At 51.1% G+C, this 12,892-nt stretch overlaps 1 protein-coding gene across 8 annotated transcripts in view; it reads left to right on the top strand.

The window, feature by feature from the left end:
- LOC147222073 (inositol 1,4,5-trisphosphate-gated calcium channel ITPR1) overlaps positions 1-12,892 on the top strand; it is a 55,720-nt gene that overhangs the window by 32,942 nt on the left and 9,886 nt on the right. For 3 of the 8 annotated variants that reach the window (XM_086168355.1, XM_086168357.1, XM_086168352.1), the window contains 12 exons: positions 1,227-1,274; positions 2,184-2,316; positions 2,870-3,057; positions 8,180-8,363; positions 9,051-9,304; positions 9,416-9,616; positions 9,699-9,809; positions 9,985-10,080; positions 10,179-10,322; positions 10,412-10,519; positions 10,602-10,794; positions 11,880-12,002. In XM_086168355.1, the coding sequence (XP_086024481.1) occupies positions 1,227-1,274; positions 2,184-2,316; positions 2,870-3,057; positions 8,180-8,363; positions 9,051-9,304; positions 9,416-9,616; positions 9,699-9,809; positions 9,985-10,080; positions 10,179-10,322; positions 10,412-10,519; positions 10,602-10,794; positions 11,880-12,002 (1,783 nt within the window). The remainder of the gene's footprint in view (positions 1-1,226; positions 1,275-2,183; positions 2,317-2,869; positions 3,058-8,179; positions 8,364-9,050; positions 9,305-9,415; positions 9,617-9,698; positions 9,810-9,984; positions 10,081-10,178; positions 10,323-10,411; positions 10,520-10,601; positions 10,795-11,879; positions 12,003-12,892) is intronic. The other 5 variants (XM_086168358.1, XM_086168356.1, XM_086168354.1 and 2 more) reach the window with 2 other exon arrangements.

The raw sequence follows: 12,892 nt of genomic DNA, 5'->3' as shown, positions 1-12,892 counted from the left end.
AAACTCCCCTTTCATCATTTTTGGACGTTCAAGCGCCAACGCGTTTAACCCCCCGACTCCTAGCCTCTCATGGAAAGAAACAAGCACCCCCCGCTGTAGCGACGGGAAGACAAGTTCAACTGTGACGGGGTGTAAACCCCCCCCCCCTGCCGGCGCCTCCGTTGACAGATGGCAACTGTTAGCGGCTTTGTGTTACTGGTTTACTGACCTGGTTCCTTTAGGGCTGATTATGTAACTCCACCCCCCCTTCCCCTTTTACACCCCCACACACACACCGGCCCCTCCTAGTGTGCCCTTTTTTACATAAGTTATGTGGAGCGGCCCCCCCCCCCCCCCCCAGCATGTACTGTACATACAGTGTGGGCTGCAATGCGTCGCGACAGGGTCCGGCCAGAGTTTTTCTGGAGTTTCCCACCGCAGGTCACAAGTCACACGGAGCGGGAGGCACAGGAGCATAGCTTTGGCTGGGAGATCCAGGAAACAAATTCCTGATTGGTCCACACCCTCACAGCCTGTCTTCCCCCCCCCGATGTCCCAACACTTTTAACTTAAACTTGTGGCAATTATATAAGATTAAAAAAAAAGTAAGTTTCTGTTGCCAGGCAACCAGGGGATTTATGATGTCCCTGTGGGCGATCCGGTTGGATTCCCACAGGAGGGCTTTCCAGATGCATGGGATTCCTCCCACAGTCCATAAAAATGCAGATTCATTAGAAACCCTAAATTGTCCGGATGTGTGAACGACAGTTTTTTTTTGCTCATGGCATTGGTGTGTGAGTGAATGGGTGAAAAGGTGAAGTGCTATGTTAGCGGAGCCGGTTTACACTTTTCGATGCTTAAGGAATGAACGTGAAGTTGTGATCCCAAGTCTGAGCCCGTAGACCCACCATCTCAAATTGAGAAGCACCTCGGACCCCGATGCACATTACCTGGGCGGGCCCCTATAAGTTAATGCTAACGGGAAAGGCGTCGGTCACCTTGGTGACGGGGAAATACACGCTGTTCTCGGGCTTGACCCCCCCCCCACACACACACACCCACCCAGAGCATGAGCTGCATCCCCCCCACCATTTACCCCCCCCCCCCCCCCCTCCCCTTTGCATGGCCACCGAAAGGTAGCGTTTTTTTGTTTTTTTTTCTGCCGTCTTGTTTATTGGTTGCTGCTACGCCGCATGAATGCTAACCATGTGTTTGTCTGTCCGGCTCACGCACGTCACTGCAACCAGCAGCTGGATCAGAACCAGCCCGAGAAGCTGTTGGCGGACCAGAAGAGGGTAGGTACCAACAGCAGCGGGGCTGGTCCTCTGATACTTTTTCTTTTTATTACGCTCCTGGACTCCAGGGCAAAGCTCCCGGTGAATGACAGCATCTCTGCACACCGCTCTGCCGTCACCTTAGGAACACACACTCTGACCTCTGTGACCTTTCGGGCCTGTCATGTGGAATCGGGGAGCCCACCCTCCACATACCCACGGTTTGAAGGTGTGGCATCAGATCTCATCCTGCTCTTTCAACCACCGCTGCATCCCATAATAACTGGCGCCCAGCGTCGCGGTGGTTGTTGTTCCTTTTCACCCCGAGGACATGCCCGGATAATTCCTTATATTTTTCCCAAAAAGCCCCCGGCCCCCCTCCGTCAGATGGCGTCTCCATCCTTTGCCACTCTTACGTGATAAACTGGACCACACACACACATGCGTGCGCATGTGCGCAACATCGTGGCCAAACACACATACACACACACACACAAAATTTCTCATTTGCTTCACTTATCCCATGGGAGGTCCGTCAGGTGGTTTGCGGTTACCATGGTGATGGCAAAGTCGTGCCGCCTTGCCGGAGGATGAGTCATAGCGTGGGAGGGTTGACCCGGGGTCTGTCTAAGAGGAAAACCGGGCCTGTGTGTGTTTGTGTGTGTGTGTGTGTGTGTGTTTGTGTGTGTGCGTCAGGTGGGTGGATGATGACATGAAATCCAAAGCCCAAACCAAGAGAAATATCAACGTTCAAGCTCTGAGGACCATCATCATCATTGTCGGGGGGGGATTCCTGCATCTTTGCAGACATTTTCTTTCTTTTTTTATTTTCCCCGAGCGGCGATGCGTGTCGCCGCGGTTACACAACGTGCCCCGGCGGCGCGGCTGACATCATCCGTTATTACCGCCGCCTCCCTCTGCCTGTGATAGGGCGAGGCGCTCAGGCAGATCCTGGTGAACCGTTACTATGGCAACTTCCACCGGAGCGGCGGGAGGAGGGAAAGCCTGACGTCATTCGGCAGCGGCCCCCTCAGTCCAGTGGGACCCGGAAAAAGCCAATCAGGTGAGACGTTGGAGTGGGGCTGGGCGGGTGGGGTCATCTGTCTGTTGTAAATTTAAATGCGGCGAGGAATATGGTGGCGGGGGAAGGGTTGTGTAAGGGTAGATATCGGCCCTGAGTGTCCGACCCTGAGCCCCTTATCGCTCCGCCTCTGTGCCGCTGGCTGCCCTTTGAGCACGTCGGTGACCTTATCGCCGCTTGATAACACTGTCGTTGTGGAAACCCCCCCCCCCCCCCCATAGCGCCACCAGAAATCTGCCGCTGTTCTCGAAGGTTTCCAAACGGCAGCCGATTGGTCGAAGCGTTCACGGTCACTTTGATAAACAATAGGCGTGATGTTTATGAGGTGAAAGGTCACAAGGACATCCGGACCTGCAGGTGACAGGAAGTGGTGAACTAGCCAAAACACGTTAGCGTGGCTAGCATAAAACAGCGAGTCTTTCTCATACTTCACGACCTTTGAACCCATCTGCTACCAACCAGACCAATGTGAGGAGCGTTCATGTTTTGATAATCTGATTCAATCATCTAACAAGCCGCTCCCTCCACGCCACAGGGCTGGGAGGGCCCGGGGCCCTGAGCCGGGGGGAGATGACCCTGGAAGAGGTGCAGTGCCACCTGGACAAGGAGGGGGCCTCTGACCTGGTCATAGACCTGATCATGAACACCACCAGCGACCGGGTGTTTCAGGAGAGCATCCTGCTGGCCATCGCTCTGCTGGAGGGGGGCAACACCACCATCCAGGTGAGGTGTCTTCAGATTTATGAATATGACATGTGATGTAGGCACGCGGCCTGCACCGGCTCCATTTCGGCACTGGAATCCACCGCGGACTTAGCTGCGCCCTGGGCGGAGCGTTTGAGTCGCTGGTTAATCCACAGTAAATGTGTCAGTGTTACACACACACACACACACACACAGTGTTACACACAAACACACACACTTAACCCTGCTCCCCTTATGGCCCCTGTGTCCATTCGTCCCCAGTGTTGTTGTGTAAGCGCTGCTTGCGTAACCGGCTCAGAGCGGGGAAGCAGCAGCGGCGGCGGCGGCGCTGGTCGTGCTCCCGCTTCCCACGGCTGCAGCGCAGCGTCACGTGACCGCCCGCGTTACATAACCTGTGTGAATGAACAATGAGGAGCGTCTCAGCCTTCAAAACATTCCTGCCGTTCCCTCCCTCGTGTTCTCCCGCCGGCCCCCAAACTAGGTCATGCTGGGCCTCCGGAACTGGGGCAGTGGGGAGAGCGGGGGGGCGAAGGGAACCCGGATCCCCCTCCTCACCCCGTATTCTGAAGTTTGCCCCCTGTCAATCATCCGAGTGATGATTAGCCCCCACCCCGCGGTGGTAACGGCTAACGTTAGCTTTGTGCTAGCACACGTACATTGGTCTCTTAAGATACGAATTTAATTCATTCCAGAAGTGGGTTCGTATGTTGATTTTTTTTTTTTTTTTTTTTTTTTTTTTTTTTTTGTGTATCTTTTGTATCTGTACCCATTCAAAATAACAGGGAACAAATCGTTCCACCGCCCCCCCAACCCCCCAAAACTCACAAAAAGAGGATATTAATATAGAAAAGCACTGAAAAGAAGGATATTAATAATGTTTGGGATATAAAAAAGAAAAAGCAGGGTTTTTGTAAACTTAGTATTGTAATATGTATGGCGAGATGGCGGCTAGTGGTTACGAGAATGCATGCGAAGCTACGAACATAGACACTTGGCAAAAAATGTTACAATGAACTTAACGTTAAAATTAACTTCAGATGATTATTAAATTAAAATTATGGTTACATAACTTACATTTTATTTAAAAGTTTTAGTTTTCTTCACAAGTTTTTCTTTTTTTGATTCTTTTTCCTCTCTTTCCTTAAAGCGACTTTTGTGACATAATAGTAATGCCCTTGGAAGGCTACATAGCCTTTAAAAATTCCTTTCGCTTTACGATGGTACATATCGTGGGTGCATTGCAATTATATTAATGTGCGATATCTGTCACACGTACATGCTTCACTATTATTTCGTGTTTAATGTCCATAGAAAGTATCTTCTTTCTGGGTTCCCCACTTCCTTTCATAGGGCCCATGATGATTATTTGAAAAATACACAAAATAAGGACAAATATATCAAATGATCCCACACAAGAGATAGTAATACGACACGAGATATGTGTACTGTACAAGCTACCCAGACGACATGGCGGAGGGATGCTAGCACCTGTGAGGCATTCTTCAAGGGGAGCTCGCTTGGCGCGTACCGCACAAATTTCAAATTTTGATTTTGTCACTCTCGTATTCATACCATGAAATTTAAGGGAAAAATTTGCTTGAATAGCACTTGGCATCTCAAGAGGTATCAAAAGTCATTCGTATTTTAAGGAGCCACTGTATCTGTAATATTAACTTTAAATGAGCATCCAAGTTGCTAATGCTCACTTTGTGCAAGCATGCAGGTCCAGTGCTAACTTTGTACTAGCATGCAGGTTTCTAATATCAACTTTACGCAGGTTACTAATGTTACCTTTGGAAAAAGCACATTATGCCAGACGTAGCTGTGGGCCTTTATGTGTGTGTGTGTGTGTGTGGCAGCACCTGTTAGTTCTTGGATATCTGCCTTCAACTATTTACTCGTGACCTTCGACAGCGACCGGCAATAACCGGCGCAGGATGACTCGGGTTCGCACCTCCCCTCCACCCCCGGCTGTCAGGGAGCCAGCGCACGTCCCCAACCAGCCACGGAAACAGGAAGCCGCCCCTTTCCTTCATGTTGGGACTTTATTTAATTTCTTTTTTTCATTATTTTCATGTCATTGGCGCACGTGCCCCCTCCCACCCCGAAGGGGTTCTAACCTTACGAAGGGACGTGAAAAAACACAGGATCCAACATCCGAAAGGGACTCAGCAGGGGGAGCGGCGCTTTACTTCCGCCCCCCCCCCCCCCCTTTGCCGCCGCCACGAAAACGGGAGCGCGGTATAAATAGCGGTTACATAACATCCCTTTGTTGATGCCAAGGCGCCGGGCGGAAGGAGGGAAAGGAAAAGCGCCGTGACCTTGTTTTTCAGCGCCGGCCCGCCTCCTCCTCTGCTCTCCAGCTCATTCCGCCCAGAGTTTGTCTCCATGGATACAGACAAGGCTCTGTGTTTACCCGGCACCACGGGGAGAGAGGGGGTGCTCATCCCTCCTCCATCTCCTTCACAGTGACGTGAAACCACCTCGGAGAACACACACACACACACACACACACACACACAGTGGACCTGCTCAGATGGCGGCGCCGCATCAACTCTGGAAAACGGACGCATGCCGGCGCCGTGGAGGAAAAAAAAAAAGATAATCAATGCATGATAATAATAATAACCTGGACGAAAACACTTACCAGTCGGCAAATTAGTTTTCCCCGTTAATGGACCTTCCCGGCAGTAGGATCTGCCTGTCGCCAAGGCAATAGGCGATTTTTTTTGGTTTTTTTTTGGACGCGTTCGCCAGGGAGTTCAGGAGAGAACCCTGCATTGCAGAGTGCGTGCGTGTGGGCGTGCGCCAGAGCGTGCACGCTGTCCCTGCCAGAGACTGATGACCTACTTTACAGTGTCTGTTTGTAAAAGTCAGTGGGCGTGGAAACGTGTGCGTTCCCTGGCGTGTGTGTGCCTGTCCTGCGAGAGTATCTGTGTGTTTGTGTGTGCGTGCGTGCGGCTATACGTTATGTAATGGTAAAGGGCAGCGTGTGGGTGTGTGTGTGCGTGCGTGCGTGCGTGCACACTGTTTGCTCCAGGCTGATCGATGTGGCCTGCAGGCCTGAAACCACACCTCGCCCTCTGCGACCTCCCCGCCCCCCTCCTCATGCTCTGGCGGGATCCAGTCATAGGGGCCTTGGACGCACACATGCACGCACACACACTACCCCGCCAACCTGACACCCGCAGCCTCAAGGCACGTTGTGAACAGGTCGCCACCGGACGCCCCCCCCTTACCCCCCCCGCTCTCCTCGCTGTCATCAAGTTGTTTATTGCCCCCCACCCCCTCCCCGCTGTGTACGTGCAGCCTCTCAGGGCCATAGGGGTGGGTGGATGGGGGGAAGGGGTGGCTTTGGAATTCAGCACACATCGATGTCGTCGTCTGAGCGTTGGCCAGAGCGGCGAACTGCTTCATTCATACCCCAAATGATTATATAGAATTAAATCGAAGGGTGAAGCCGCCCCCCCCAAACCGTTTTTCTGAGGCGTGCCGCGTGCGTCACAGCCTTACATAAAGCGGCGGGGACGAGAGAAAGGACAAGGCAAACAAGGCCCGCATTTGTCCGGGCCCCCCCCCCCCCCGTGCTCGGGATCTGCGGGTTTCCCTCCGGCAGGCTGTTTCTTTTTTTTGTGTGTGTAACCTGGAAAGATAGCCGCTTATGTAAGAGCTCCGGAGCGGCGCCCGTCCAAAGCCACGCCGCTCGCTCTCACAACCCCCCCCCCCCCAAATCATCTCCTGTCCTGCTTTTTCTCTCGTTTCCCTTCTCCGTCCTCCCATCTTCTTTACACCTCCGTATCCACTCCCCCGTTTCACAATCTGTGTAAGTAGGGCACCCCCCCACACACACACACACACACTCCCCGTGTCATTTCTCACCCCTGTCGGTGTCGGTTGGCGGCGGCGGATGAGGGCTCTTACATAACCGAAGCGCCGGCGAGGGGTTGGGCCGCGTCGGCCGCGCTGTGTTCCGGGATGCCACATGACCCCATTCCTGTGCACGGCGGCGTGTGGCGTTTACACCCTGCCGTGGGAGTGGCTCCAGAATCCCCCCCAGTTATATAATGGTTAGTCAAGACATTCTTGTTCGGCCGTGGGTTCTTCTTCCGGGAGCTGGACAGCTGGCCCATGATGTTTGCAGAAGCACTTCACAGCCCTACTTTCAGCATCTTGACATGACTTCATTTTAAAAATCCAATTAATTAGAGACTCTGTTTTTAATTTGTAATTGTATATTAATCACACACCAATATTTGCCCATACTAAGCTAACATTAGCAATCTCAATGCTCGTTCAAAGTTGATATTAGCAAAGCATGCTCGTAGAAAGATAACATTTGCGACCTGTGTGCTTGTTTAAAGCTAACACTAGCGACCGGTGTACTTTCACAAAGCTAACATTAGCAATCGGTGTGCTCATACAAAGCAAACGTTAACAATGTGCATGCTTGTTCAAAGCTAACATTAGGAACTTGTGTGCTATTGCAAGTTTAACAATACGATGTTCACGCTCAAAAACAAAGTTAGCATTACCAGCCTGCCTGCTTGTTAAAGCTAACATTAGCAACCTGCATACTCATTCAAAGTTGATAATAGCAACCTGCATGTTATTCCAAAGTTAACATCAGAGGGCTGCATGCTAGTACAATGTGAACATTGGTGACCTTGATGCTTGTTCAAAGCGAACATTAGCAACTATTACAAATTTAATATTACCATGTTAATGCTCACATGCAAAGTTAGCATTACCTGTGTGCTTGTACAAGCTAACATTAGTGACCTGTGTGCTTATACAAAGACAACATAAGCGACCTGCACACTTGTTCAAAGCTAACACTAGCGACCTGTGTACTTGTACAAAGCTAACGTTAGTAATCTGCATGCTCTTACAAAGGTAATATCAACAACCTGCACACTCGTTCAAAGCTAACATTAACGACCTGCATGCTCGTACAAAGTCAGTTACTGACCCATGTATAAACACAAAGCTAATATAAGTGACCTGCGTGCTTGTACAAAATTAGCGTAAGCGACATCCATACTCCAACAGAGGTACCACAACTACCAAAAGTTGAATCCCATGAATTTAACTTTTTGCAAAGTGTATGTACCGAGTAACCCCTCCCCTGTGCCGCGTTCAGCACTCGTTCTTTTGCCGCCTGACTGAAGACAAGAAGTCGGAAAAGTTCTTCCGCGTCTTCTACGACCGCATGAAGGTGGCCCAGCTGGAGATCAAGGCCACTGTGACTGTGAACACCAGTGACCTGGGGAACAGGAAGAGAGATGACGACAGCCAGGACAAAGACACACCTGTCCGCAAGAAAGGTGAGAAGGGTAGTGCGAAATGGATAATTATGTAGTGAGAGCCTGGACGGCAGATTCATTCATTCATTATCGGTGCCACTTAGCCTGCACTCAGGGTTGTGGGTGGACGCTGTGATTGTGCAAGAGGTGGGGTAAACCCCGGACCAATCATAGGGCCACATATAGAGACATACAAGTGTTCACCCTCTCATTGACAATGTAGGGTCTCCGTTGAACCTCTTGCATGTTTTTGGTCTTTAAACTTCTTTTTTTTTTTCTACGTCGCTATGTAACTAAACTATTAAATTAGCAACATTCTACATTGCTAACTAATAGAGGGATGACCCTCTTTCTGGCTGTGTTTTTTCGGTCACGCTCAAGAGTTTACTCACAACCCGTTAGCCTGGGGCGTCACGCCTAATATATTAATCATCTAATTGGTATGAATTCATTTGACACGCCACCAGAGGCACCAGCGCTATGAGTCTGCAGACCGTAAGTTGCTGTGACTGATCGCTTGGATGGGGCCTTTAGGAGCTGCTGCAATCTGCAGGTCCCTGCCCGGGGCTGCTTTGGTACCAGAAGAGTAGAGCAGGCATAGATCAGGGTTGACAGCAAAGACGTGGCTCTTGGTTTTTGTCAGATTTCCCTCTGCGGTAAGACGTTTGTTGGAATATGAGCCTGAGCCATCACGTTGTATCTCCATAGCCCGGGACTCCACCGTGGCCATAACCGAAGATGTACGGGAGCAGCTGCTAGAGGCCTCGTCTGCCACCAAGAAAGCTTTCAACTCCTACCGGCGCGAGGCTGATCCCGAGGACCACTTTACCTCGGCAGACGGGCTCCAAAGCTCCGGGGACAAGAACCAGGACGACTGCGAGATGAGTTTCGTCATCATCATCATGCAGCCCATCCTCCGGTTCCTCCAGCTGCTCTGTGAAAACCACAACCGTGACCTGCAGGTGCAACATGCTGAGCATCAACTCGCTGGTTGACATGACTCCAGGCCAAGCCTGTCAGTCTTTCGGGTCCAACCCAGTGCCGATCTCACCTGACCACTTTTGCCATCTCAGAACTTCCTCCGCTGCCAGAACCACAAGAACAACTACAACCTGGTATGCGAGACCCTGCAGTTCTTGGACTGTATCTGTGGCAGTACGACGGGCGGCCTGGGTCTCCTGGGCCTGTACATCAATGAGAAGAACGTGGCCCTCATCAACCAAACCCTGGAGAGCCTCACAGAGTACTGCCAGGGCCCGTGCCATGAGAACCAGGTGCGATGATGAGCAAGAAGATGTCACATCTAAACATGCTAAGGCCCAGTGATGAAGGGTTCCTCTTCTCCGTGTCCTTCAGAATTGCATCGCCACCCACGAGTCCAATGGTATCGACATCATCATTGCTCTTATCCTCAACGACATCAACCCACTGGGGAAGAAGAGGATGGACCTGGTTTTGGAGCTGAAGGTGAGCCGCTGAAGCTGGTTGGTGTCACGTTGGATCTCGTGCGTTGGAGAAAGCTGCAACAGCAACTTCCTGTTCAACCCAGGCAGAGTTTGACAAACGTCTCTCCTCCTTGTTTTCGGCGGTCATGTCTTCACGTGTCGCGCCCCTGAGTGTCGCTCTTTTCGCTTGCTGTTAGAACAATGCATCCAAGCTCCTGCTCGCCATCATGGAGAGTCGTCATGACAGCGAGAATGCAGAGAGGATCCTGTACAACATGAGGCCGAAAGAGCTGGTTGGGCACCTTGTCGCCGCTTCGGCTATTTGTTATCTTTAGCTAGCATCAGTAGACGCATGATGGATGAATGGTGCACGTCAATGTGTTCGTTCCAGGTGGAGGTGATAAAGAAGGCCTATTTGCAAGGAGAGGTGGAGTTCGAAGACCCGAGAGATGAGGAGGACAATGAAGAAGACGAGGAGCACGATGCTGCTTCCCCCAGGAACGTCGGACACAATATTTACATCCTGGCTCACCAGGTCTGGCGGGTTAGAAAGCGAGTGACGGGATGAGAGTCTGTGTTTTTGTCTTTGCGATTGTTCGTGAACAGGCTGTGTCCTCTGGGCAGCTGGCACGCCACAACAAGGAGCTGTCCATGATGCTGAAGCCCGGCGGGGCCGTCGGGGACGGAGACGAGGCCTTGGAGTTCTACGCCAAGCATACCGCTCAGATAGAGGTCCGGGATGCCGGCCTTGTTGTGAAATGTCACCAACATAGGCTTTTGATAAGTTACCTGACTCGAACCCCTCTTCGTCCAGATTGTGCGTCAGGACCGAACCATGGAGGAGATCGTGTTTCCAGTACCCAACATCTGCGAGTTCTTGACCTCAGAGTCAAAGCTGCGGGTTTACTACACCACGGAGCGGGACGAGCAAGGCAGCAAGATCAATGACTTCTTCCTGCGGGCGGAGGACCTCTTCAATGAGATGAACTGGCAGAAGAAGCTCAGAGGTAAGCAAACACAGTATGCTTTGGAATCCCCCTGATATCTCACAGGTTTGATTGGTAGTTGGACGGAGCAATATTAATCCTGGCCCCGCCCCTGAGACTTAAGGAAACACTAAAGCTCCCCAGCGCCCGAGAGGAGATAGGTACTTTCCGAGCGCAGCAACCTTATGAATCACAACCGAGACCTCCCACTCAGGCTTGTGATGGGAGGCGAGCTCGGGCCCACGCAGGAACCGCAGCTTGGAGGAGGCGATGGACGCAGAAAAGTCCCCTTGCCTTTCAGGAAAGGGAAGTAGTCAAGAAAACCTCAGGTGTCTTTAAGCCTGTCTTGACAGGAATCATGCAAAAGCTTTTGACCTTCTAAAGTCTCATTAGTGCTCAGGTAAACAGGTGAGTCCACTTCAGACGTGGTCAAACCAAATGACCTACTTACGTACCAAAAAAACAAGAACCCGCCCTGAAATTAGCAAGACGCTATGCTAATACGACCGGAAAATGGCCAGAGGCTGCCCGAAGGTGTGGAGGTCAGAGATCACTTCCGAGTTACACATCCTTTTCAGACAATAACAAAGATGGTACTGACGAAGGAGTGGGTGATAGTGTACGTTCTTAGACAGCCGTTAAATTCTGAGTGCGATGTGGACAGGGAATTTCTTCTCCCTGGTTCTACTGACGCCATTTTGTCTTCTTCTCTGCTCCTTTCACCGGGCACGCTTGAACATATTGCACAACGCTGCCCCTCCATGACTCCGACGGTACTACTCCGTTTGGCTACGAGCTCCCCGAAAGCAGAGGGCTAGACAGGAAGTGGAGGTAGAGGACCGACAAGAGGCTCCACCCACACAGGGGTTGGGCGCCGAGCAAAAATTAGCCCAAACAACCAACAGTTCCATGATTGATCTTCAAATCGAGTTCATACGCTCACCTGGGCTAACAAGGTTTTCCCGATTTGTTCCCACCTGAAAACCCTGTCTCCATGGAGACGGAGGCAGCGCAATGAGCCGCCTTGATATCGGAATGAACATGAGGTGAAGTCTGATGTTTTGGTGTGGAACGCCTAACCTTTGACCCACTTTCTCACCCCACAGCCCAGCCGGTGCTCTACTGGTGCTCCAGGAATATTTCGGTATGGAGCAACATCTCCTTCAACCTGGCTGTGCTCATGAACGTGCTGGTGTGTTTCTTCTACCCCCTGGAGGCAGTTCACGGAGGTCAGTCGCCAGATTTCGTACCACGCGTCTCCTAACTTCTGCCAGTTTTATCTGTTTCCTAATTTCCCGTCAAGCTGCCCGTTTGGGGAGTGTAAAACTCATTGGCTCGTCGAGCTTATGGCAGGTCAAAGGTCACACAAAGTTTACGCGGTTAGTGAAACTTGAAGGATGTGGGTCCAGTGACTTCTTGTTCCTCATACTGTTTCGATAGAATTCATGTTCGCAAGGCGTCACGTCCGGTCCCTCCTTTTAGTTTGTCCCTTCAGGCTCCCACTTTGTAATCCATTTGCATCACATGACACGCACACACACACACACACACAGCAGAGAAGCTCTTGACCCAGTGATCCCCTTTGCGGGTGCCACTCTGATCTGCTGACTTTAATCACCAGACCAAGATTAGGATCAGGACCTGGAAAAAGTCATAACCCTACATCCCCAGGGCTCAAGCTTGTGTTTGCGCCGCAGCAGAGACACCAAGCGTAGGGATCTATTGATCTCCGCCTCCTTGGGCTTGGTTCTTCTCTTTGGAGGGGGTTCATGTTGGAAATGACATAGTCAGATGTTGTTCCTACAGCTCTGAATCTGGACCACACTTTTTACGATGACCTACACAAACCATACATTCCCCCAGGAGCAAGCGCTTGGCGACATCGGCTTAGCTCAGCGTGGACGGCCTTCTGCCTCAACCAGTTGGGGTAGAAAGACAGAGAAGGACAAAGAGTTGGACGGGAACGAATGATCTATTACTATTAATAGATGTAGCGCTAACAGCTCCATGCTAATAGCATATTTGATGCACTAATAGCTTTGATATTCATAAAAGAAAGAACAACCGTGGGAACCTGAACAATGAGAGCCCAGGTTACTATCTGATGAAGGAACATGAG

The sequence above is a fragment of the Fistularia commersonii genome, chromosome 21, assembly GCF_037954325.1.
Source record: "Fistularia commersonii isolate RoL2024-O1a breed Wild chromosome 21, RoL_Fcom_v1.0, whole genome shotgun sequence".
NCBI lineage: Eukaryota > Metazoa > Chordata > Actinopteri > Syngnathiformes > Fistulariidae > Fistularia > Fistularia commersonii.
This window is presented reverse-complemented; position numbering and strand designations above follow the sequence as displayed.